This window comes from Crocuta crocuta, unplaced genomic scaffold (assembly GCF_008692635.1).
Source record: "Crocuta crocuta isolate KB4526 unplaced genomic scaffold, BGI_CrCroc_1.0 scaffold84, whole genome shotgun sequence".
In the NCBI taxonomy this organism is placed as follows: Eukaryota; Metazoa; Chordata; class Mammalia; order Carnivora; family Hyaenidae; genus Crocuta; species Crocuta crocuta.
Genome location: NW_027530213.1, coordinates 4,338,133 through 4,365,100, shown reverse-complemented (window position 1 = coordinate 4,365,100; position 26,968 = coordinate 4,338,133). Strand labels below are relative to the sequence as shown.

The following is a 26,968-nucleotide window of genomic DNA, read 5'->3' as shown; positions in this document are numbered from 1 at the left end:
AAAGGAAAAAAAAAAGAACAGGGCAGCAGAGAGGAAGAAATAAATATCAAAGAGAAAAAGGATGGTTAGAAAGCAAAGCCCTTGATGGCCATGGGGCCGGGGTTGATACCATAAATGGAATTATTGTTCTTCCATAGGAGCCAGGGACATGTCTATCAAAACAGGAGACAAGGTAGAGAACATAGATACATATTTTCTAGATTAATAACTCTTCATGGCCAAAGTGACCGGAGTGCCTGTTAGTTTCCATTAATTTTCTTCATGAAATATGAGGTGAGGTTACCAGCTGAGAAGGGAACAGTATTATTAATGGTTATCGAGGGAGGATCTGAATTATGTTGGAGAGCAGGGAAGCCAGCATACCACTGAGGTCCATGTGGGGGGACTGTCTGGTAGCATGAGGTCCTTTTTGAGGCTCAGGGTCATGAGGGAGAGTGAGAGCTATCTCCTAGTGGTTTGGTTTTCTCCAGAGCATTTAGCTACACAGAACTGCATTGGCCGACCTTTGGGTTTCGCCAGCTTTGCATTTTTCCAGGTGAGTGCTTCAGAGGGAAAGAACAGCAAGAGTCAGGTCACTTGCCAGGTAGATGGCAGACGGTGGTTGCAGGTGGGGAGGCAGAGAAGAGCAGACCTGGAGGAGTTGATGGGTAGTCAAGGTGGCGAGCTGAAGGGTTTGGTGGCCTGTGTGAGGATTCGGGAAAGATAAGATGTAGTCAGAGAAGGAAGCTGGAAGTGGAGAGTTTGGAAATTGATGACGTCAAGGGTGTGCTGGTGACTGATGACGAAGGTGGCGAGGAGTAAAAGATTCTCGAAAGAGAGAAGAAGGTCAAGGGGCTCAGAGGCCGAGCTGATGGATCACCCAAGGGGCTGTTGATGCTCTGAGAATGATTCGAAGCAGAGAGCTGGGGAGGAAAGTACTTGACCACAGTGCCCTGATGCTTACTGCTGGAATGGAGCGCGCTAACGGAGAACATTACGTACTCAGTGTGAAAGGAGGGACTCATCACACGTCCATGCGATGCTTTCAGAGCCTGAATGGTGGCCCAGCCCTTCATACAAACGTGTCTTTCTGTCAGCAGATGCCACCACCACAGCTGCAGCAATGGTATCCGCGTCCGCCCCATCGGTGTACAGCGTGCAGGCCCTGTCTCTCCTGGCAGAGGTGAGCCCGCCCTCTACTGGTCTTCCCTCACGGGCCTGATGGCCGGCCTCCCTCACGCACCCCCAGGGGAGCTCAGGGGTCGCTCTTGGCCCCAAGCTGCACCCCAGAGTTTTCTTGTGAGGTGACGTCCACCCTGAGGACTGACTCTCACTGTCGCCGGCTTCAGCGGATTTCTGTCTTGTCGTCCCACTCTGATAGGTCCTGGCCTCTCTCCTGGACATGGTTTATCGAAGTGACGAGAAGGAGAAGGCGGTGCCGCTCATCTCCCGCTTGCTCTATTATGTGTTTCCGTACCTACGCAATCACAGGTATCCTGCCCGGAGGCAGCACACTAGCTTATGGGAAATGCATCAAGTGACTTTCTTCTCACAGTCTTTGACCTTGACCTTCTTCCTCCCCGCCCCTGTTCAGTGCCTACAACACCCCCAGCTTCCGGGCCGGCGCTCAGCTGCTGAGCTCCCTGAGCGGCTACGCCTATACAAAGAGAGCCTGGAAAAAAGAAGTCCTGGAGTTATTCATGGACCCTGCTTTCTTCCAAATGGACACTTGCTGTGCACAGTAAGAAACGCCATCCTGACCAAAGGGTGCTGCAAATCCTCTAATGGAAAAAGGGTTTTGGTTTACATAATTAATTCTCATACTTGAAATGGGAGGGGTTAGCATCAACCCAGATCCCGGGATGTCACTGTCACAAGCTCGCATGGTAACTGTGTTCATGAGAGAGAGATCAGGTGTTTTAAAAATACAGAGGTACAGGGGCGCCTGGGTGGCTTAGTCGGTTAAGCGTCCGACTTTCGCTTAGGTCATGATCTCGCGGTTCGTGGGTTCGAGCCCCGCGTCGGGCTCTGTGCTGACTGCCAGCTCAGAGCCTGGAGCCTGTTTCTGAGTCTGTATCTCCCTCTTTCTCTGACCCTCCCCTGCTCATGCTGTCTCTCTCTCTCCTAGAAATAAATAAAAATATTAAAAAAAAAAAAAAATACAGAGGTACATTTTTCTCCTCAAGAGAATCTCAATTAAGGGAACATATCCCTAGAATGCACAAAACAGGGTTCCCTCGGCCCCTGGTCTAGTATACTGCTCCGTCTGGAAGTCACAGAATATTCCGCCAGCACTAAGATGACAGAGCCTGCTAGTGACGCTGTGGTGTCCCTATCCCATGTCTCAGCTTACACAAGTTCTCAAGGAGACCGTGCAGCAGTCCAGGCGCTTTGCTGGCAGAGATCCATTGAGGTACAGATGCGAGGTGAACTCCCAGTGCCTTTTTCTGAGAGGTCAACAAAAACACTCAGTGACTCTCCCTCTGGCGTGTCCCAACATGTCTTTATTCATTCACAGCAGGGATAGAGGGCAGAGACTGGTCGGCTTTCCAGAAAGCCTGACAGTTTGCCCTGCCTCCCCCCCGTCCTGTGGCTCCACCTTGAGACCCCGTCGCCCCTCCTGGGGACCTATTTGAAGACTAGTGGTGTTTGTTGCCGCTACTCCGCGCTGGTGTCCATCAGCACAAGCATGCGATGTCGTCCTGTGAACATAGTCAAGGGCAACTCTTGACAAAACCATTATTCGTTTACTATAAGCTGGGAGTGATTCATCCTTTCCCGGGTTGTTCATTGCCTGTGTTCAGTATGTACATGAAGAGCTTTTGCTCAGCCTTCCCTTGTATAAAAACTATTCATTTCAATAACTTTTCAGAAGAGTCTTTTTTTTTTTTTTTAAATATTTTTATTTATTTCTAGGAGAGAGAGAGATAGACAGCGTGAACAGGCGAGGGTCAGAGAGAGAGGGTGACGCAGACTCTGAAATAGGCTCCAGGCTCTGAGCTGGCAGCCAGCACAGAGCCCGACGTGGGGCTCGAACCCACGAACCGCGAGATCATGACCTAATCGAAAGTCGGACGCTTAACCGACTAAGCCACCCAGGCGCCCCCAGAAGAGTCTTTAATAGATCTAAAAGGGGCATGTTCTTTTCTTGATGCCTTCAAGCAGACTGTCATCCTTGACATATTTAATTTTGCTTTTTTTAACATCCAGTTGGAAGTCCATTATTGACCATCTCCTGACTCACGAGAAAACCATGTTTAAAGATCTAATGAGTAAGTTGTTTGTTACGCGCACGTAAGTCACACTTTAAAGGACCAGTGCATCATAATCAGCTTTTCTCACGTATTTCAGAGCCCCACCCAGATCTTTTCTGGTGCCATCTAAGCTGCAGACCGTAATGTAATGTGCATAACATGTCAGGACTAGCAAATGAGCCGTCCTAGTTCCCGTCTGTTGACCAGAAGGCCCTGACAACCTTTCCGGCAGCTTTACAATGGAGGAGTACTTTCGAGAGTAATGATCGACTCCTTGTCTGTCCCTTCTACTCCCTCCTAATGCCCTGTCATCAAAGGTCATTAAAGGCGTATTTACGTGTATAAATAAATATGTGAATAGTAGTCACAAGATCATAATTACTTAGTCAAGATCACAATTTTTTCACCAGGACAGATAGAAATTGCACTAGTGTGAATTTCCTATTGCTTCCCTCTGACTCCGGTTTTCTCACTAAATGGAACTTCCTGGCTGTATTTATCGTAGACATGCAGAGCAGTTCTTTAAAACTGTTCTCAAGTTTTGAGCAGAAAGCGATGCTGCTCAAGCGTCAGGCTTTTGCTGTCTTCAGTGGAGAACTTGACCAGTACCACCTCTACCTTCCTCTGATACAAGGTAAGAAAGCCCCCCCCACTCGCCCTGTGCTCACCCCCCTCCCGGCTGGCAGACCCCCAGCTGGCCGACACGGGCCAGCTACCAGAGCGGCCCGTAGCACATTCTGGCAGGACCGTCGAGTGTTGAAATGAGCACTCGTCAGGAGTTATCATAGAAGAACAATCCAGAAATGTATTGGTGAATCTGAAACTGTATTTTAAAAACCAGTGATTATAATGCTGTTAGTTTCTAGTAGGAAGTTTCTAGAACTCTGACAGCACTTTCTGGGCACTGCCCCTGCCAGATCCCTCCTGCCGTCAAGATACTGTGAGGTCACAACACTAATCGAGGCTGGTGAAGGAGCAGGATATTGGAGAAGTGCCCGACCTTTCCTTCACCGTGCTTCATACTCAGTCTGTTCTTTGCTTCAAAAATGAATTATTGCATCTATTATACATGATTTTGAAGGATTTTTCTCCTCATAAAATGTCAAAATTCACCCTTCTCCACGATATGAAAGAATTCTCAAAAAGAAATGTATTTTCCTTAAGACTCATAGCCTGAAATGGAATCAAGTAAATTTGGTACAATTCTTGACAGATATTTTTTGATTAATATCACGAAGACTAGTGTAATAAGCAATTTTACAAATATTAGAATTGTGGTGTGAATCCTCTTTTGAGGGTCAGGTTTACTAAGGGATAATTTGTAAACAGTAAAAGTCACCCTTTCGGGGTGTACAGCTCTATGAATTATGATAAACACGTCCGGTCCTGTAACCACGACCACAGGCAGACACACACATCATTCTCGTCATCTCAGAGAGCCTCCTGTGCTCCTTGGAGCCCTGCCCCATTCTCCGGTTCCTTGCCAAGTGCAACTCTGCCTTCCGTTCAGATGGTTTCATCTTTTCCACGATGTCCTAAATGCAGTTAGATGGGGTGCAGCCTTCGAGTCTGGCTTCTTTGACTTGTGTCTTCCATTCCGTTCTACTTATCAACAACATACTCCTTTTTATTGCTGAACGGTATTCCAGTCTGTGACTTGAAGAGCAGTTGGGTTGCATTCAGGTGGAATTATGATATAAATCTCGTACTCCATCCTTTAAAAAAAATGTTTATAGGGGCGCCTGGGTGGCTCAGCTGATTAAACATTGGGCTCTGTGCTGACAGCGCAGAGCCTGCTTGAGATTCTCTTTCTCTCTCTCTCTGCCCCTCCCCTGCTCACACACTCTCTCTCTCTCTCTCTCAAAAATAAACCCATTTCAAAAATGTTTATAATTATCTGTCAGTTCACTAAGCTTGTTCTCTCCCCAAAGGCATCCTGATGACTCTTAATATTAGTGGTGATTGTCAGCCCACATCCCAACTTGATTAACTATTTGAAAGCTCCTAATTGTTTTAGTTCAGAACACTAATAGCTTTTACAATTACTACTTATGGCTATATATTTGCAATAATAAAGTATCTTCACAGTAAAACTGACATAGCTTCAGCACGGGAAGTACATTAGGGGATTTTCACGTCCTAATGCCCTGACCACTTGAAATACATGAAGGCAAATGTTCAGATACTGACAAATCCTTTCTGGAACTGCTGACGGGAGGCTGACTCAGTCAGGTGGCACCCAGGAGTGCCAGTAAGGGTGATGGCAGCCCTCCAAAGCCTTTAGCTGGATGCAGGGTCCAAGCCTAGCTCTGTTGCACCCCACAAGATCTGGAGGGAAAAGGGACAGCAGGGACCACCGGCCCCCTAGTGCCTGTGCGGCCTCCGCGTGGCTGCTTTACACACCCGGCCGCTCGGCAGCATCTGAAAGCACAGCGTTAAGTCCACTTTCAGGGGCGGCGAGAGTGGGGAGCTAGAAAGGAGAACGTGTTGGCCAGTACACCTTGCGGTCCTTCCGGTTCCTTTCCAGGCCGAGAGCAAATATCTGCTCGTTCTCTCCCCCATTTCCCATCACACATGCCTTTGAAATTTGGGGTGAGACCCAGAGAGCTAGAGAGACAGTATGATGTGTGTAGAACAGGAAAAATACAGATGACAGTCTTTCTCAGACAGTGGTGTGGTCTGACCTTGCAGGCTCGAAGCATCCAGCAGTTCTAAGAGATCATAGCTCTGAGGAGAGACGATTTAATACTATACATATTATAGGAAAGTATGTGTGCGCCTGCGAGTGCTGACTTAATCTGGAGGCGGTTTGGGGGCCCCTAGAGAAGGAGGAATTTCTCCATATACCCTCCATTTCGCATAGCCCAAATGCTATGTTTCAAATAATGATCCATGTTTTTAAAAATGGGCATTTTTACCCCCTTTCATCTTTTAATTTACAATTTACAAAGCACTTTCCACTTTACTGTCATTGTCTGCAAGACTGTTGATAGGCGCAGCCCGTGTGAGGCCCGGGTCCACAGAATTCAGAGCTTTCTCTGATAGTCTTGGGACACGACTGGCCCCCAAAGACCAATGATGCCCAAGTCAGGGAAAGAGATACATCCAGAAGCTTCTAAGTTGCACGTCATGGTAAACAGTTTAGGCCTAATCTATAAGTACGCAGGAATTTCTAATGTTTCTCCCCTGGGATGCACCCTGGAGTCCCTTTCCCCCGATCAGTGGCACCATCAGGGAGCCCGGAAGAGGTCTGTGTGCACAGGGTGTAGAGCTGAGCGGCTCGGTACAGCTTGGTGCAGAGTGGCATACATCTTCTGTTGATCACAAAAGAAGCTGTAGATAAGCCCAAACCAAGGATTTTTTTTTAAGGGACTGTGTGTCTCAAATGGGAGGAGACCACCCCCAACAAAGGCCCTGACCAGGGGCATCAGAGGATCTAGCGGCAACACTCTGTACCCCTCAGGCTGGGTGACTTTGGCCCTTCCCTGATCCGTTGGAGGATGTCCCATCTTTTAAGTCTTCCTCCTCGTCCTGTATGTATTAGCTCTGTTTTTACACCGGGATACTGCTGCTCCGAGAGAGTGGTACCTGCCTAAAGTTGTGTTGCCACCGAGTGGCAAACCCGGGCCTGAAACCTGAGCCCTTTGGCTCCCGGCGATCGGCTGTGGCCTTGAGTAGGTGCCCTGTGAGGTGGGTGGAGTTGGGGACTGCTCCAGTTTCACAGATGGCAGACAAGATTAGGTGGCCAGCCCGCACCAGCTCCCACGACGTGGAACAGTGGTGCGGGTACCGTGTCTCGGGGCTCTCTCCCACTCTCTGCCCACAGAAGCTCCTTCCGCTTGGAAGGTTTTATCCCTCAGCTAAGGAAGGAATATTAGAACTGAAGACCGTTAGTGCTTCTACAACAGATTATCGTGGCTAAAGAGTAAATCTCATGACTTTAGCATTTATTCAGAGCACCAATGTGAAACGGGCCCCGTGCGTACAAACCACTTTTTCCATAATAACTTTCTGTTTTGAAATGGGTTAAGACCCCGAAGAGTTTCACAAGTAGTAGTGAGTGTTCCCGTGTTCCGAACATCCAGCTTCCCCTGTGGTGGCCTCTCACGTAGCACAGTCCACTACCAAAGCCACTTCAACTGTCCCGCATAATGTGAAAAGATAAATGACATCATTTTTGCTCATGGATTTACCCTTTCCATTGCTTTTTTGTCTTGCTGTTCCATGTTTACTGCTGCTACCGTTCCTTTCCTGTCTGAAGAACATCTGCTAGACGTTCTTTGAGTACAGATCTGCTGGCCACAAGTTTTCTTCGTTTTCCACGGGGGCTGGCTTCCTTCTTCTTGGTATGGGTTGGGTTTTTTCCTTCCACCTTCATTCCAGAAAGATGCTTTCACTGGAAATGGAATTCTGGGGTGAAGTTCTTTTCTTTCCTCACTTGAAAAAATGTGCTGCTTCTTTCTGACTCCATGGTTTCTGAGGGAAATCTGCTCTCATTCAAATTACTGTTCCCTTTTCAGTATAGTGGTCCCCCTTTCCCGCAGGGGATACATTCTAAGACCCCGGTGGACGCCTGAAAACATGGCTAGTTCCAAATGCAACTTATACTGTGGTTTTTGCCGTAACATACATACCTAAGATAAAGTTTAATTCATAAATTAGGCACAATAGGAGATTAACAACAACAGTAAGAAAATGCAACAATTACAACAATATGCTCTAGTGAAAGTTGATGAATGTGGTATCTCTCTCAGAATATCTTACTGTTCTGTCCTCACCCTTCTTGTGATGATGGAGATGATAAAGTGCCTCCATGGTGAGGTGAGTGATGCAGGCACTGTGACATGTAACGTGAGGCTACTGCTGACCTTCTGACGGGGTGTCAGAAGGACGGTCACATGCTTCTGGAGCATGGCTGCGTGAGCCCTGGGAAAGCAGGCTGGAGAAGCTGGGGGGCCTCTGTGGTGTAGCCTTCCCCTCTGACTGCTGTCAAGGGATTTTTCTTGAGCTTCAGTTTTCAGAAGTTGTATTATGTAACCAGACTGGAGGTCTTTGGTTTTATTTCTTAGAGCTCCCTCAGCTTCCTGTTTGTAGACTTATACATCTTTCACCACATTTGGAAAGTTGTCAGTCATTATTTCCTCAAATATTTTTCCAACCTGTACTCTTTTTCCTTTTTGGGGGGTGAGGGGGGACTCCAGTGACACAAATACTAGATCTTTTGTTGTCCCTCTGGTCCCTGAGACTGCTCGCTTCCCCCCCTACCCCCAGTCCTTTTCTCTTTATTTTGTTCGATTCCAGTAATTCCCATGGATTCTGTCTTCAACTTTCCTCTTTCCTCTGTTCTCTCCATTCTGCTATTGAGCCCATCAGTGAGCTCTTCTATTCCAGTGATTTATTTTTTAGTTCTCAAATTTCCACTTGGCTCTTCTTTGTATCTCCTGTTTCTTCACTGACATTTTCTATTTTTCATTTGTTTCAAATGTCCATAATTGATCATTGGAATATTTTTAGACCACATCTTTAAAATCCTTTCCTGATAATCCCAACCTCTGTTTCCTCTCTGCACTGGTGTCTTTTCTTATCTTTTCTCATTCAGGTTGAAACTTGAGCATTGCAGCTTATGTTCTCCTCAGGTGTCCAGGCCAGAATAAGATAAACAATTTAAATAAAAGATATAAAAACCCTAGGGAGTGCACTTTCAGGTCATTGCTGAAGCCCCAAGGATCTTAGCCCATCCTGGTATCTTTCCTTCATGTTTCAGTTTTCTGATAGTGTATTTTTACTCAAGGTTTTGGTTGTTTGTTTGTTTTTAATCTAATTGCAGTTAGAGAAATAGGATGTAATATATTTACTCCATCTCATCCAGAACCAGAAACAAAGCCCTCTTCAAAAATGCTAACCCTGGGCACCTGGCTGGATCAGTCGGTAGAGCGTGCTGCTCTTAATCTCAGGGTTGTGACTTCAAGCCCATGTTGGGTGTAGACATTACTTAAAAAAATGTTTTTAAATGCCAATCTGTCTGTCAAATGTCTGAGCTATGCTTGATTCTTCATTTGGTCAAAAGTATTGTTTTTTTATGTTTTCATTTATTTAAGTAATCTCTACACTCAATTTGGGGCTTGAACTCACAACCCCAAGATCAAGAGTCACATGCTCTACTGACTGAGCCAGCCAGGCACACCTGGTTAAGAGGTGTTTTGTTTGTTTGTTTTTTTAGTTTATTTATTTTGAGGGGTGCTTAGGTGGCTCAATTGGTTAAGCATCTGACTTCGGCTCAGGTCATAACCTCACTGCTTGTGGGTTCAAGCCCTGTGTTGGGCTCTGTGCTGACAGCTGGAAGCCTGGAGCCTGCTTAGGATTCTGTGTCTCCCTCTTTTCCCTGCCCCTCTCCCCCCCTCAAAAATGAATAAATATTCTTTTAAAAAATTTTAAATTTATTTAGAGAGACAGCATGAGCAGGGGAGGGATGAAAGAAAGAGAGAGAAAGAGAATCCCAAGCAGGCTCCATGCCCAGCAGAGCCTGATCTTACAACCTCAAGATCGTGACCTGAGCCAAAACCGAGTCACACACTGTACCGATTAAAACACCCAGGTGCCCCTCCCACGAGTATTTTTAAAGGCAAGAAATAAAAACCTACTTAAGCTAGCTCACATCAAGAGTTTATTACTGAGATACTACAAATAAATCTTAACTAGCATGAACCATAGTTTGGTTCTTTGCTATAGCAATTTGTTATGTTTCTAAGAAACATTAAATTACAGGTGGGGGGGATCACATTCTACAGACAGTTATTTCAGTGGAGAAGTGGGGAAAATTGTTAGGGGCTGGAGGAACTCACACCTTTTTTCCTACAGGAATTAAAGTATTTATCATGGCCGCGAAATCTAAAGTTCACTGAAAACAGCTATTTTACTCACTCACTCCACTTCTCACCCCTCACTCCCGGGATGTGGTATCAGCCGCCAGCCAACCTCTGTGATCCTGTAGCTCCATCACCCACCAGGGACTGTCTGTGGTTCTTGTATCTTGTACTTCATATTCTCTGGAGAAAACACAGTGGCCATTGGCCATCCAGTGGATTTCTGGTTTTGGTCAGACATTGGTGTCTCTCCGGTCAGCTGTGGCAGGGCAGTAAGGGCCACTTGGTTCACTTCCTTCAGCAAAGGCCATGACCCACTTCACTTCACAGAGAAGAGGGCTGGGGGTCAGCTAGAGGGGCAGAAACATACTCCCAGCACCCATTACTTACGCTGCATTATTGTTAAATGTCAAAGCAAGTACGGCTTGATGCTTTTTCTTTGTCTAGCGAGAAACCCCAAACTGCATGTTTGTGTGACATCTTTAAAATCTTCTTTCCTTAGAACGCCTGACAGACAATCTCAGAGTTGGACAGACATCCATAGTTGCTGCTCAGATGTTTCTTTTTTTCAGAGTTTTGCTGCTAAGAATATCTCCCCAACATTTGACTTCATTGTGGCCAATAATGGTCTCTGAATTAGTAAGTACAAGTATCTTAACTCTTGAAAATGCGGTTGATGCTTTTTAAAATGCTTTTTCAGGAATAACATTATTTCATATATATCTTAATTTTTTTCAATGTTTATTTGGTTTTGAGAGAGAGAGACAGAGACAGAGTGTGAGTGGGGGAAGGACAGAGAGAGAGGGAGACAAGATTCGAAGCAGGCTCCAGGCTCTGAGCTGTCAGCACTGAGCCCTACATGGGGCTCGAACTCAGGAACTGTGAGATCATGACCTGAGCCAAAGTCAGATGCTCAACTGACTGAGCTACTCAGGCGCCCTAACCATTTCATATATATCTTAATTTTTTATCTGCAAAATTTTCAATCAAGTTGGTAGCATGTAGTTAGCTTTTGGTTAAATACAGAATTTTTTTTTTTTAAGACAAAACCATTGAATGTATCTCTGGGAAATTTTATAGTTTGAATAAACAAGGTATAAAACTTTAAGGCACAGTGTATACAAACTGGCCACAGTTGGACAAGTAGAGAAGATCAAATTCAAGGAACATGTGGGGCACCTGGGACGCTCAGTTGAGTCTCTAACTCTTGATTTCGGCTCAAGTCTTCATCCCAGGACTGTGGGATCGAGCCCCACGTCCAGCTCCCCGCTGAGCATGGGAGCCTGCTTGAGATTCTCTCTCCCTCTGCCTGTCTCCCCTGCTCGCACGCCCTCCCTCCCTCTCTAAAATAAAAAAATAAATAAATAAATAAAAATAAAAAACAGGAAACCTCTGTTACTATCTGCCTTCAGCTGCAGTCAGAAAAATTTCGAGGTAAGCTCTGTTAGGTCTAGTGCCTCAAGGGAGAAAAGATACAGATCATTGTTAGATTTGTGTGCCTTCACTGGATAACCGAAGATGTGAGTTGGAGATGCTATCTCGTGTGGAGTCCAAATCAAATTAGAGGGAAGAGTTCAGGTTGTCATGTTTCAGAGCTTCTGGTAGGCTATACTGTATGGTGACGTTAATTACCTAATCTGAAGATTAATCTTTTAAATTCTAAATTATAGGGGTGCCTGGGTGGCTCAGTCGGTTAAGTGTCTGACTTCCGCTCACGTCATGATCTCACGGTTTGTGGGTTCGAGCCCCGCGTCGGGCTCTGTGCTAACAGCCAGCTCACAGCCTGGAGCCTGTCTTCGGATTCTGTGTCTCCCTCTCTCTCTGACTCTCCCCTGCTCACGCTGTCTATCTCTCTATCAAAAATAAATAAAACATTAAAAAATAATAAATAAATAAATTCTAAATTATAGAGTTTACACTATCACTGAAAACATTACCATCACATACCGTGACCTACCATCCCATGCACCCATGCAAACTGAAGATTCCTAATGAAAAATTAATCTGTCCTAAATTCTTCAAATTTCAGTTGAAGACCTTAGTGGCCAGAAGTTCATGTTCATTGATAATAGATTTCCATAATAGGCCCCCTGTACTTATGGTGCGAGTTTCATTGAAGCCATGCCTTATATAGAAATAGATAAGGTTGGAAGCTTAATGCTGTTTAAAGGGTTATTAACAACCATTCATCTCGGAAAGCACTAGAAGTTTGTGGCTAGGCTTTTAAGAGCAGCATTTCTGAAATACTCTACACATTTAGTGCTTTTTCCTTACCCACATTTAGTTATAAATTACTCATGTGGATATGTCATAAAATTCTGAACACATATTTAGGAATATTTCAAAATTCCTTTTGCAGGACTAATATATTATTTCATATATATCTAATTTTATCTGAAGAATTTCAAGTTGGTAGCACAGAGCTCTTGGTTAAATAGAGAATATTTTATCTTCTTTAATTATATTTCATCTTTTAACTGTCAGCTTATTCCAACTAATTTGTATTGTTTGATACTATTTCCTTTTTAAACCTTTATTCTAGTTTTTCTGAGACATAATTGACATACGGTATAATATAACCGTAAGGTGCACAAAGTGATTTGACTGACATATTGTGAAATGAGGACCACTGTGAGTTCAGCTAACATCCATCATCTCATAAAAAGAGAAAAAGAAAATCGAGAAACAAAAAACAGTGATAAGGACTCTTAAGATTTACGTTAACTTCATATATGCCCTCTAGCAGTGTGAACTTTTCTCATGTTGTATGTGACATGCCTAGTACTTACTTATCTTGTAATGGAAGTTCGTACTTTTTGACCATCTTCATCTAATTTCCCCTCCTTCCCCATCCCCTGCCTGTGGTAACCACAAGTCTGATTTCTTTTTCTATGAATCTGATTTGTTTTGGATTTTTTTCAGATTCCATATGTAAATTAGATTATACAGTATCTGTTTGACTTATTTCACTTATTATAATATTGTTCAAGGTCCATCCACGTTGTTCCAAATAGTAGGATTTCCTCCCTTTTTAAAGCTGAATAATCTTCTACTGTATATACATATACAGCATTTTCTTTGTTCGTTCATCCATCAGGTGACCTTTAGGACGACCGCTTGGCCTTTGTAAATAGCGCTGCAGTAGATGTGGGTGCACGTGTGTCTCTTCAACCCAGTGTTTGCATTTCCTTCTAGTACATTCCCAGAAGTGGAATTACTGGATCATATAGTAGTTCTATTTTTAATTTTTTGAAGAACCTCCATCTTGCGTTCCAGAGTGGCTGTCCCAGCTAATGTCCCCACCAGCAGTGCCCGAGGGTCCCCTCTGCCCCACAGCTTCACCCGCACTTTTTGTCTGTCTTTCTGATCCCAGTAGGCCTTCTAACAGGTGTAAGGTGACAGCTCGCTGGGGTTTTAATTTGCATCTCCCTGATGGTTAGTGATGGTGAGCGTCTTTTCATCTGTGCCTGTTGGCCATGGTATCTCCTTTGGGAAAACACCTATTCAGCTCCTTGGCCCATTTTAAAATTAAATTAACGGCTTTTTTGTATTGAGTTGTATGAGTTTTTTTTAATATATTTGGATATTAACCCCTTATCAGATATTGGGTTTACAAATATTTTTTCCTATTCTGCAGGTTATCTTTTTGCTAACTCTCTTGCTTTATTTGCTGTTTTTTATGGACATATAAAAAACATTAAGCTAGGTTTAATCCCTCTCCAATAGTAATTTGAATCATGTTTTCTTTTTAAGATTCAGACTTTCATACAGCTTGAAGAAGATCTGAAAGAGGATGATGAATCATTGAGGTAAGCTCTATGAGGGTCTGTCCGCATATGTGGGTGGACATCACTTGGTGATGTCGGATTAGGTAACAATAATATGAGTTTTAAAAAATTATTTTAATATTTATTTATTTATTTATTTTGAGAGACAGAGTGTGAGGGGGGAAGGGGCAGAAAGAGAGGGAGACACAGAATCCTAAGCAGGCTCCAGACTCTGACCTGTCAGCACAGAGCCCAATTTGGGGCTCAAACCCACAAACTGTGACAAACGCTCAATATTACAGCCATTTGACCATTATTTTTTTTAATGTTTAATTTATTTTGAGAGAGACAGAGACAGAGCGTAAGCGGGGGAGGGGCAGAGAGAGAGAGGGAGACACAGAATCTGAAGCAGGCTCCAGGCTCTGAGCTGTCAGCACAGAGCCCAACATGAAGCTTGAACTCAACGAACCGTGAGATTATGACCTGAGCCAAAGCCGGACATTTAACTGACTGAGTCACCCAGGCGCCTCAAGACCATTCTTCAACAGAAAAACCCTTCGTAGGGACATTGTACAGGCAAATGGACTACAGCATACATGAACGAATTCATAACAAGAGTTTTTTTGCAAATTTTTAGAAACAGCAACAAAATCAACAGAACGAAAGTTTCAGTTGCTGATGGCAACGGGCCCTCCCTGGGGGAGATAGCCCAGAGCGAGCTCATCTTATATTTGTCAGCTTGCAAATTCTTGGACACAGCACTTTCTTTTCCACCTGACAAGATGCCATTATTTCAAATGTAAGTCAGCTAAGCCTGTGTACCCTCCTTGAAATGGTGACTTCCCTTGTGAGCAATTTCACTTGTTCTGTACAGGGTGGGAGAAGCCGCCGCGGGGGTTTCTGGTGGCCCACGAGCCTGCTCAGAGTACCAGGAGTCAGAGGGCTTACAACACCTGTGGTTTTCTGGATTTGCCTCACAGTGGTGTTTATGGCTGAGTTCTTGCAGTGTGTGTGTGTGTTTAGGCGGTTTTGCTCCTGAATGTTTATAAAGCAAGAGTCAGGGACGAGTGGTCTTCACTGCATTTGTGTAGATTTCTTTGTCTGTTTGTTTTTAATTAAATAAGTAGAACATGCCGTCTCCTCTTCACTTTGCCCCCATTGGCTTTCATTTCCTTTTGGCTTAACACAGCTGCACTTACGTTTAATTTCATGCCTGGCACCAGATGCCGCTTCTGTCTGTCCTGTCCCCCTGAAGCAAGAGTTATCATGTAGAAAAGTTTGTGGTTAAAATGTGGGTTCCTTTTAACTGCATGTTACAAAGTGAAAGAAGCCAATCTGAAATGGCTTGAAATAGTAGGATTCCAACTATATGATACTATGGAAAAGGCAGAACTATGGAGACAGAAAAGATTGTCAGGGGTTGCAAGACAGGAAGTCAGAACACAGAGGATTTTTAGGACACTGAAACTACTTTGTCTGGTGCTATGATGACAGATACATGTCATTATACATGTATTCAAAGCCATAGAATGCACACCCCCGAGAGTGCACCTAAGGTGAGCTCTGGCCTTGGGTGATAACGTGAGTCCGTGTCATCTCATTGATTGTGACAAACGTACCACTCTGGTGGAGGATATTGATAGCAGGGAGGGCATTGCATGGATGGGGGGCGCACATTGATAGCGGGGAAGGCATTGCGTGGATGGGCACACTGATGGCGGGGAGGGCATTGGGTGGGGGCGCACATTGATAGTGGGGAAGGCATTACATGGTGGAGGGGACACGTTGGAGGCCTCTGTACTTAGTTTCTGCTCAACTGTGTTGCAAACCTAAAACTGCTCTAAAAAAGGAAGTTTTTTAAAAGTGGGTTCTGGTGTATATGATTACACATAGCTGCATTATTCATAAAAAAAAAATGGAGGAAATCTAAAGTCCACGGACATCCGAGTGGATAAATAACATTGGCATATCCATATAATGAAATACTCAGAAAAAAAAGAAAGAAAAGAAATACTGACATGTCCTCCAACGTGGATGAACCTTGATGACATGTTGAGTGAAAGAAGCCAGTTACAAAGAACCACATATTACACGATTCTATTTTATGAAATGTCCCAAATAAGAAAATGTGTAGAAGCAGAAAATAGATTGGTGGTGACCTAGATCGAGGGGGATGTAAGGGGTTGAGGGGCAATGGCTAGAGGGAGCGGGTATTCTTTTTAGGGTGATGAAAAGATCCTAAAATTGAGTATGGTGGTGGATTGACAAGTCTGTGAATAAACTAAAAGCTATTCCATTATATACTTCACAAGGGCGAATTGTATGGTATGTGAATTATATCTCCATAAACCTGCTGAAAAATCTTTGTTGAAGTGGGCTCTGACCTCAGATTGTTTTTATCCAGTTACAGGTGGGCATTTGTCCCCGAAGTGGACACAGAGCCTGCCTTCCTGTCAGACCTAGAGGAGAATCGCCAAGAATGCAGACCCCACACTGTTAGGATTCTAGAACTCCTAAAATTGAAATACGGGGTAAATGTCTTCCTTTTTACAGTTACTGTTTATGGCAGAGGGGAGAAAGGCCAGGCAGTGAGGGCAGCCAGAGAGGCCTGTCATCTGCCACTTGATTCTAATGACCGAATAGTTTTTAAAAGTTCTTTGACTGTGAAAACTTGGAGGTGGTAAAAATTCCATCTTTATTTCCTCATTTGCATGTCACTTCCTCTTCCCACTTGCTGAGGTGCACCTCCCGGATCACGCAATCGCAGGGAAGTGGGTTTACACACTGAGTCCATTTATTAGGCAGAGGGAAGGCCTGCAGGAGGAAAGGGGGAAGAGTGGGGAGGGGCTGGGGTGAAATCCTGGCGGAAAATGTCGGTTGAAGACCTAGCATTTGAATCATTTTGGAAACTGCCATCAGTGCTGACCATGAATGATCCCAGGAGAGCCCACCGCTTCGATTTGCTGCCCGCATGCACTTTGCTTACACCTCTCACCCTTAACAAAGCCATCTCATCTTTATGGGGTGTTTTTGTTTTTGTTTTTGTTTTCTTTTTGCAGGAAATTGGCAGCTCTGATGAGATCACCACAAAGAATGAATTCCCTCTTCTGCGCCAGCATTCCATTTCCAGCATTAGGCAATTGATGCCATTCTTCCAGACTCTAAATTGTGCTTTCAAAACCCAGAGTAAGCTGTCTGCTGATACCCAGGGGCCTCCAACCTTAGAGTTCCCAGTTACAGATAGCCCAAGGGTCTTGAGCCAGCTAGAAGAATGTGTTGAATATGATTTTTTGGAACACCTGGAATGTTAGCCTCATAAGACAGAATTTGTTTAATCCATTTACTGATACTTCAGTGACAACCAGGATACATTCTAAACAAGAAAGGAGCCAGGGATAGTGCTTTTTAAACAAGTCGATTTCAATTTTGAAGGTAGATTTCAGATAATTTTCTGTCGGATAACAAAACACACCTCCCTAAATGCCTTGTAATATATTTGGATCTGATTGTATGTTTTGTCCTCAATTTATGTAAAGAAAATAAAATTAATATATCATCTAATGCGAGCACAAAATTTGTAATATGAAGTAAAGTATGAAGGCAATGAAGAGTTGTTTTCTCTGTTGATGCAGGTATGTGGGCTGTCTTGATATATTTTTCTAAAAGTTTACACTTGTTGGATATTACTCTTACCTCTCACCCCTACGTCCTTTGTTATTTTAAAACCAAAATACTTTATTTTCTGAAAATAATAATTGCCCATTACCACGGACTGTTCAGCAATGGTGAGGGCTTAAAGTTATCTCAGCATATTTAACTCTTGCTCATTAAAATCACATCTGAAGGGGCGCCTGGCTGGGGCGCCTGGGTGGCTCAGTAGGTTGAACAACTGACTTCAGCTCAGGTCGTGATCTTGAGGTCTGTGAGTTCGAGCCCTGTGTCAGGCTCTGTGTTGACAGCTCAAAGCCTGGAGCCTGCTTCAGATTCTCTCTCTCTCTCTCTCTCTCTCTCTCTGCCCCCCACTTGCATGTGCTCTCTCAACACATAAACATGTAAAAAAAGGGGGAGTGTGCCTGGCTGGCTCAGTTAGAAGTGTGACTCTTGATCTTGGGGTTGTGAGTTTGAGCCCCATGTTGGGTGTAGAGTTTATAAATAAACTTTAAAAAAATCACGCATGAAAATCAGAGTACATCCAGCTTTGAAAGAAATAGTTTTAAAAACTCTGACAGCTCTGACCTTAGTTACGCACCGCGATGTGCCTTGCCAGCACTTTCCATTCAACACAGATCAGCCGATGTGGCCATGGATCCTTTAATGCCTGCAACTACTGTCAGGGAAACGGGCTCTTTCGACTCTTCCCTTTTCCTTTGTCCTTTCTGGGATCTCGTTACCACTTTGGAGACATCACTGTTCATTAAAATAATCCCTTCCTAAGCACAGACTCCTCTCTCCTGGCAGCGGGTCACCCCACTCATTCCGAGCCTCTCTGACTTAAGCCAGCTACCCTATTTAGAATCCTGGCTCGGTGCCCCTGCTCTGCTCTGGGAGCCTAAACTCTCTGCCAGGGAGCATGGTTTGCCTTCCAGACTTGTCCACCTCATGTCCCCTTTTCAGCCTCCAGAGCACTGCATGAAGTCAACTTCGAGGCCAGATGACGCACACTGTCCCAACACGTGCTCTCATGTCCTTCCTTTCCTAAGCCAGGGATTGGCTTGGAACTAGCCAACATTGTCACTTAAGTTTCTCCTGACATCCTACTCCTTCGTAGTCGTGTGCAGTGTAGAAGCAGTTTGTGTCAATAGACCCAGTACAGGATTTGGGGAGCACAGAACGTGATTACCTGATTAAGGGCTCAAAATAAGAAATCAAGTGCACCACTAGAAATATGGGTATTCATACAAACGTGTTGAAAATTACATGAAAACGAAGAGGGGTTTTTTTGCTTGAAAGGGGTATCTTTAAGAACACATGTAAGTTTGGGGACTAAAATTTTAAATACCCAAGCATAGAATTATCATTTCTATGTAAGTTCTACTGTGAGTTAGCTGTAATCCAGATTGTGAGGCGATAGCCACATGTCGATCGATAGTTAACCTCGAGGGGATGCATATGATCACATCTCAGAATTTACAAAAGTAATAGCTATGCCATCAGGAGCTATTATGCCATCTGTACTTAGATTTACAAATTTTGTTTTTCTCTCTCTACTATCTAATGGTTTCTGAAAATACCATATGTAATTTAATCCTTGTTTATTAAGTAGAAATCTTCAAAGGGATTCCACAGCACTTTCCTATGTTTCTCATGGAACACTAAGGAAGTCTTATAAATGTGATGCATGTTTAAATCTTTAGTAAATACCATAGTAGTTGAGGTTATAAGCTGTGAAGTCAGCTTGCCTGGGTATGACGCTCAGCTTCCCCACACGGTAGCTTGGGCAAAACTTTGTGCCTCAGTTTTCTCATCTATCAAATGGGAATATCGAATGCAACTGCATCTTAGGGATCTAGCAACTAACCATTTCAGTGATCTATGAACAGTTTTGCACCCATCAGTAAAAAAGAAGCCTGTGCCCACCCCAATATCTATAAGCATGAGCAAAAACGCAAGATTAGTGGTTCTGGTGTTTTCTTCTTACTTCGGAACAGAGGCCCCTCGGCCACTGCACAGAGGGCAGGGAGTATGCTGGGAGAGGTGGGACTTGCCAAGAGTGGCCATAGCCAAGGAGAACAGACCGGTGCTCTAACAGAGCAGGTTTGAACACACACAGGTGGGAGGGTGGCCCACGTGTGTGGACGAAACGATCCCTGTGATAGAGTGCTTTCCAGGGGCCAGGCACGGTGCCAGGCGCCTCGCAGGCATCACTTTCTTTTTCCCCACCCCCTTAGGAAGTAGAGACTTAACCTCATTCTACAAGGCCAGCAGAGCTAGGAAACGAAACCTAGATCTGTCTCCCTCTTAGAGCCCCGTTCTCCACCCCAGTGCTGAGAAAATCAGACAGGAAATCCCTGTGGTGGCGACTGCTGTTCTGTAATATGTGGAAGACAAGTTTCTGAAACTACCCCGCCCATTTATGACTTCCTGCAAAAGCAGCTCATACTAGGGCCACAGCACAGAGAAAGTAGCTCCTAGCTTTGAAAGTATGCTGAGATTGGTTTTAAAAGAGATACTTGTTTTCCAGTATTTGTACATTATGCCCAGTTAAATTAGGAGTAGAAGTAGTTAGATTTGTGGAAGTAGCGAATGAAGGTTGAACTTAAAAGTTTTGAACAACTACGTGGGAGACCAGACGGTTTCTGTGTCATTGGAATAAAATGCTTTGGTGTGAAGACAATGCCTGCTAGCAGGTATTACTTGCAGTTCAGTGAGGCACACAAACAAATGAACATGCGAAATCAACACCTTCAAAGAGAATATGATTAGGAGCTGAATTTGGGCCAGCTAAGGAGTCTCCATGTTCTACATGAAGGAACAGCTGGGCTCATGAGTATCAAATTAGTATCCTGTGTGTGTGATCATGTGTATGTATTTTATTCCATCCCTTCACGCAGTAATCATTCCACACCGTTTCAATCCTCTTCAACCAGACTGTCTCTGAAGTTCGGAGTCAAGAAGATCCCGTCAAGCATTTTTCAGGATGGATAGGAGAATCCTGAGGTTAGAAATCTGCCAGTTACAGTTAGAATCCAGCAGAGCAACTGTGCTCAGCCAGGGTCTCCCGCTTGTATGTGCATGAGGATCACCTGGCAAACTTGCAGAATGCCTAGCCTCTTCCCCAGAGAGTCAGAATCAGTGGAAGGGATGACATTCAGGAATCTGCATGTGTAACAAGTTATTTTTGTCACCGGTGCTTCCTGGATCATTCTGGGAGACACATTAGTTTTCAGAGCAATTTATTCATAAACAAGGTGACTTATGGAAACCAGGAGAAAGTCAGCAAGGCTGAGCTCTTCATCCTATATTCCTATATAGGTTGCTCCTTCCAAATCAAGTAAGTCCACCTTTAAGACAAGGGGAAATGAAATAAACTTTAAAATACTGTGAGTCTAGGGGCGCCTGGGTGGCTCAGTGGGATAAACATCTGACTTCGGCTCAGGTCATGATCATGGGTTATGAGTTTGAGCCCTGCATCGAGCTCTGTGCTGACAGCTCAGAGCCTGGAGCCTGCTTTGGATTCTGTGTCTCCCTCTCTCTCTGCCCCCTTGCCCCCTCACTCCCTGTCTCTCTCTCTCTCTCTCTCTCTCTCAAAAGTAAACATGAAAAAAAATTTAATATTGTGTGTCTAGGAGAGTGTAAAGTAGTTCCTCAAAGGGTTAAAAATAGAATTACCATATGATCCAGCAATTTCACTAAAAAGAACTGAAACCAGGGTCTCAGATATTTGTGGTTTTTAAGATTTATTTTACTGTTTATTTTTGACAGAGAGAAAGATCATGAGCAGGGAGGGGGCAGAAAGAGAGGGAGACACACAATCTGGAGCAGGCTCCAGGCCCTGAGCTGTCAGCACAGAGCCCGATGTGGGGCTCAAACCCATCAACTGTGAGATCATGACCTGAGCCAAAGTTGGATGCTCCTCCGATTAAGCCACCCAGGTGCCCCCGGGATCTCAGATATTTGTATTCCCACATTCATGTCAGCATTATCCACAATAGCCACTAAGTGGAAATAAGCCAAATTTCCACTGACAGATGAATGGCAGACAAAATGTGATCTATCCACACAATGGAATATTATTCAGCCTTAAAAAGGAAGGAAATTCTCACACATGCTACAGCATGGATGAACCTTGAGGACATTAGGGTACGTAAATCAGTCACAGAAGGACCAATGGATAATTCCACTTGCATGAGGGACCTGAAATAGCCAAATTCATAGACACAAAGTAGAAGGGTGGGTACCAGGGGCTGGGGGAGGGGGGAGCGGGAGTTCCTGTCTAATGGGTACAGTGTTTCAGTTTGGAAAGATGAAAATTTTCTGGAGATGTATGGTGGTGACGGTGACACTGCAATGTGTGTGTAATTAATGTCACTGGATTGTGTACCGAAAAAGGGTGAAGATGGTAAATTTTATGTTCTGTATATGTTACCCCAATAAAAATTTTAACACAAAACCCAAAATACTGTGAGTTTCAAGTGAGGGCACAGGAGAGTGTCTAAGCCGGGATTCCCCTTATGTGATGAACAATGTCTTTCTCATCCTGAGTTTCCTCCACAACATCAACCAGAAGCAGATGGGAGGTGGGAAATTAAGGAGAAACTTGCACTTCACCGTTTTCAGTCTAAAAAAAAAAAGTCAACATTTTACTGTAAATTGGAATTGTAATAATGACTCTGTCTCCCCCAACCACTCAGGGTTTTAATCTGTTACATTTCATCTCTATGTCCTTCCACAACCGCTTGATACTCTTTTCTTTTGCCTAACAAGTCCTGCTCAAATTGTTTATGTAACAATATGGGAGCCAGTCTTTGAGATCTATATTCCTCAGTCTTGCTTCTTTCTCCATTTCCTCAGACACCCCGAGGCACATTGTCACAGGGCAGCCCTATTAAAGCACCTACTGATGCCATAGCCCATCACTGGCTGCAAGGCAGGTGCCCCTTCTGTAGAAGAGAGCCTACGTCTTCAGTTCCTTCGGGGTCTGGCATATATAGGCAGTCCACGGTAACTAAATGAAGAACATAAAGGTTGATTTTTCTGATAAAGGTGCTGGAGGAGGAAGAAAGGGCAGTAAACCCGGGTTCTGAATAAAGTGATTTGTAGGACTAGACAGCAGGGGGCTCAGGGAACAGTGGGGTTTTGGCCCCAAACTTAGACCCTCTCTGGTAACCACTCCCCTGGGGCTCCTACTTTCTCCCTGACCACCCAGTATTGGCACCTGAGGGCGCTCTTCTTAGCTTGGGGTCCCCACTGTTCCCTGCTGGTGGTCCTTGAACTACCTGATTTCAGAAGCAGCCCAACCCACCTGAAAAACGTGTGAAGACTGCCTTTTCTATCTTCAATGGACTTGTCCTCAATTCTTATTGGACTCTTTGACAGCAAAACACTGCTGTACTGTGGGGGGGGTGAACACTTGACCGTGGGCACCACTGTACTATTTGGAGAGCTCTTTGGGTTATAGTATAGCTACTATCTTAACTAATAAGCATTTGATTGTATATTCTCCCAGGTTTCCCTTGCAATTGTTTTCCGTTTGTTTCTGAATATAAGCCAGGTTAACCATCTAATTGTTAAGGAATCTAAATTCCTTCAGGAAAGGGACAAATTGTTTAATATGATTGAGAGAGGTGGAACTTGTGATTAATCGAAGAGCATGATTGGCCTAAAGGTACTCAATGTCAATAAAAGTTAATATATATATACATCAAGGGATGCCTGGCTAGCTCCGTCAGGAGAGCATGCGACTCTTGATCTTGCGGTTCTGGGTTCGAGCCCCACTTTGAGAAATACAATCGTTAGGGAGCCCCTGGGTGGCTGAGTCAGTTAAACATCCAACTCTTGGATTCAGCTCAGGTCGTTATGTCACAGTTTATGAGTTCCAGCCCTGCCCTGGGCTCTGTGCTGATAGCACGGAGCCTGTTTGGGATTCTGTCTCTCCCTCTCTGTGTCCCTCCCCCACTCATGCTCATTCTCTTGCGCTTGCTCTTTTTCAAAATAAATAAACTTTAAAAACTTAAAATAAAATCTTAAAAAAATATATACATATATACACACATCAATATAGGGTTTTTTGACATCAACATCTCTATCTAAACGGTCAGTTATGAGATGGATGAAATCCCACTTACAATAACAACAATAATAAAATATTTAGGGAAAAAAAACTTCTTAAGAACTCCTTGAAGACAAATATTTCCAAAGGAGTAAAGGAGACTTGGAGTGAAAGGAAAGGTTCACTGGGTCTTGAAGAGGAAGATTCAACATCATCAAGTTGTAAATTGTAAATTCATCTATGAATTTAAGGCAATCCCCCAGAAACAACACTTAGTTTTTTGTTTTGTTTTTTAAAAAAGTTTTTAATGGTTTATTTATTTCTGAGAGAGAGAGAGACAACATGAGCAGGGGAGAGTCAGAGAGAGGGAAACACAGAATCTGAAGCAGGCTCCAGGCTCTGAGCTGGCAGTCAGCACAGAGCCTGACACAGGGCTCGAACCTACGAACTGTGAGATCATGACCTGAGCCAAAGTCAGATGCTTAACCGACTGAGTCACCCAGGTGCCCCAACACTTAGTTTTTTTGTTTCTTTTTTTTTTTTTTTAACAGGATAAACTCATCCTAAAATTTATATGGAAAAATAGGCAAAAGTAGCCAGAAATTTTCTGAGAACAACGAGTAATGAAGAGGACTACACTGGGTAGGTCTTGAAACATTATGAAGCTGAAATAAATGGTACCAATGCAGGACTGGACAGCAGATAAATAGAATAAAACAGAAAGTCCATCAATGAACACAAATGCATAGAAAAATGTACTCAAACCAATACGGGGTAAGAAAGGTAGCTTATCTGATAAATGGTATTGGGGTAGCCAACAAAAAAAATAAATAAATTGGATTTATACCTCTCATCTTTCAGCAAAATAAATTCCAAACAGATCAAATATTGAAACCATGAAGAAACCATAAAAATACTAGAAGAAATCAAGAGAAGGCATTTATATGAGCCAAGAATGGGGATGATCTTTCTTAGATGAATATGAATTCCAGAAACCATAAGTGAAAACTCAATAATTTTGACTATATGAACTTTCTTTTAAAAATTCTGCAAAACAAAAATAGGCAAAGTAAAAGACAAATGGCAAACTGAGAAAAGCATTTGAAAAGACTCCTATTATGAAAGGTTATTTTTTTCTAATATTCCAAGAACTCCTATTAAAAGAAAAAGTATAGTAAGATGGGCAAAAGAAATTAACAGGAGGTTCTACAAACACACAAAAAAGCAATTGGCTTTAACACATGTAAAAAGATGCCCAAACTTACAATATGAGGAAAAACAAAATTGCTCTGAAACATTATTCACTGACCATTTCAGTACATGTTAGTAATAGGGAAAAATAGGATCCCTTCTACATATAAGGAATATAAATTAGTACAAGCTCTTTGGAGGAAATTTGGCAATTTCTATCAAGACTATGATTGGGTGTATCTTTTGACCCAACAACTCTACTTTTGAGAATTTGTCTGATATACATATACATGTATAACTTGCATACAAATTATTCATTGTAGTCTTATCGATAATAATAAAACTTTAGAGACAAACTTTGCCCACCAGCACAGGGATTGGCTACAGAAATTACAGTACATCAATAAAATGGAATGCTATTGAGGAACCTGGCTGGCTCAGTCAGTAGAGCATGTGACTCTTGATCTCAGGGTCATGAGTTCAATCCCCATGTTGGGCATAGAGATTATTTTTTTCAAAAAAAGAATGTTATGAATTTGCAAAATAACATGAGGAGTTTCTTTATGTAGTTTTGGAAGGATCCCTAAGATATACTGTTCAATGTAAAAGTCAAGGTGCATATCTGTATAAGTCGAAAGCAACCAGATTTCACGTCGTGTTTATTAAATCAGGCAGAGATTTTATTTGACAAATGTTTGAATCCCTCTATGGACTTTAAACATTTCTCTTTCCTTGACTTAGTCCATTTTCCTTTGACTTAATCCTACAAAAATACTGTAGGCTGGGTGGCTTAAACAACAAACATTCATTTTTACAGTTCTGAAGGCTAAGAGTTCAAGATCAAGGTAACTTCCTGGTTCTTCCTGCCTTGTCCTCACACCGCCCAAGAGTTGAGGGAGCTCTGGAGGGCCTCTTTTATGATAAGGGCATTAATATCCAAGAGGACTCCACCTTTTGTGACCTAATCACTTCCCAAAGCCTCCACCAAATACATCCATTGCGGGGGTAGGATTTCAACGTATCAATCTGGAGGGAGACAAACAGTCTACAGCACTCTCCAAATGAGATCGTTTTCTATCACTAAAAAAGTCACATCAAACTCACCTTTTTCTTTTTCTTCTTCTTCTTTTTTTTTTTTTTTTTCAAAATAAAGATTTCCATGTAAGCTTGGGTTTGGCTGATACAAACAGCAGAAGGGTGTGGTGGGGCATTTATTTTCCTGTAAAATCCCCTTGTACATCAACCTAGTGTAAGCTCAGCGTGTACATATATGCCTCACATTTTTTTCAATATGAGTAAGCCTTGAGAATGTGGAATTCCAAAGTGTGCTTAATTGTGTTAAAAAGGGAGGGGGGGGGACAAGAATCTGTGTGTATAGGTAAGTACTTGCTTGCACATGAATATACTGTCTACGCCTGTTGGTGTCCTAACAAATTATCATAAACTTAGTGACTTCAAATTACAGAAATGTCTTCTCTTCCAGTTCTGGAGGCCAGATGTCTGAAATAAGTTTCACTGGGCTGAAACCAAGCCATCTGCAGAGCCTTGCTCCCTCTGAAACTCTGGGGGCTCTAGAACAGAGTTGCCTCACCTTTTCCAGCTTCTAGAACTGCATTCCTGGCATTCTTTGGCTCAAGACCCCTTCTTTTCAAAACCAGCAGTATAGCATCTTCAAGTCTCTGTCTGCTGCGGAGGCCAGATAACCTTCTGTGACCCCATCTCCCTCCCTGTCTATATCTAACTATTTTTCTTAGTTTATTTATTTATTTATTTTGAGAGAGAAAGAGAGAAAGCATGAGAGGGGTAGGGACAGAGAGAGGGAGAGACCAGAATCTCAAGCAGGCTCCATGCTGCCAGCACAGAGCCCGATGCAGGGCTAAAACTCACGAATCGTGTGAGATCATGACCTGAGCTGAAATCAAAAGTCAAAAGCTTAACAGACTGAGCCACCCAGGTTGCCCCTGTGTCTGTTTTATACTTGGGGTTGCATCCACGGCCCATCCACGTAATCCGGGCTAATCTCATCTCAAAATTTGCTGAGCGGCACAAGGTTAATAAGGGAAGAAGTTGGAATAAGAATAATAATACCAAGTGAACAAGCTGTCAGCCCTAGACTGACACAGCACTACACTAGTAAATTAAAATTCTGTTTGGATTCCCACAAGGCGACAGTTGAGACTCCTCAAATTGATTTCACAAGTCACA

At 43.4% G+C, this 26,968-nt stretch overlaps 1 protein-coding gene across 3 annotated transcripts in view; it reads left to right on the top strand.

The window, feature by feature from the left end:
- The window catches only part of DOP1B (DOP1 leucine zipper like protein B), a 96,814-nt gene extending 79,390 nt beyond the window's left edge, over positions 1-17,424 (top strand). For 2 of the 3 annotated variants that reach the window (XM_077765466.1, XM_077765469.1), the window contains 10 exons: positions 1,080-1,162; positions 1,361-1,470; positions 1,574-1,720; positions 3,190-3,251; positions 3,739-3,867; positions 10,599-10,735; positions 13,850-13,905; positions 14,501-14,662; positions 16,268-16,394; positions 16,923-17,424. In XM_077765466.1, the coding sequence (XP_077621592.1) occupies positions 1,080-1,162; positions 1,361-1,470; positions 1,574-1,720; positions 3,190-3,251; positions 3,739-3,867; positions 10,599-10,735; positions 13,850-13,905; positions 14,501-14,662; positions 16,268-16,394; positions 16,923-17,174 (1,265 nt within the window). In that variant the 3' untranslated portion in view covers positions 17,175-17,424. The remainder of the gene's footprint in view (positions 1-1,079; positions 1,163-1,360; positions 1,471-1,573; positions 1,721-3,189; positions 3,252-3,738; positions 3,868-10,598; positions 10,736-13,849; positions 13,906-14,500; positions 14,663-16,267; positions 16,395-16,922) is intronic. The other variant, XM_077765467.1, reaches the window with a different exon arrangement.
- The last annotated feature ends 9,544 nt before the right edge of the window (positions 17,425-26,968 follow it).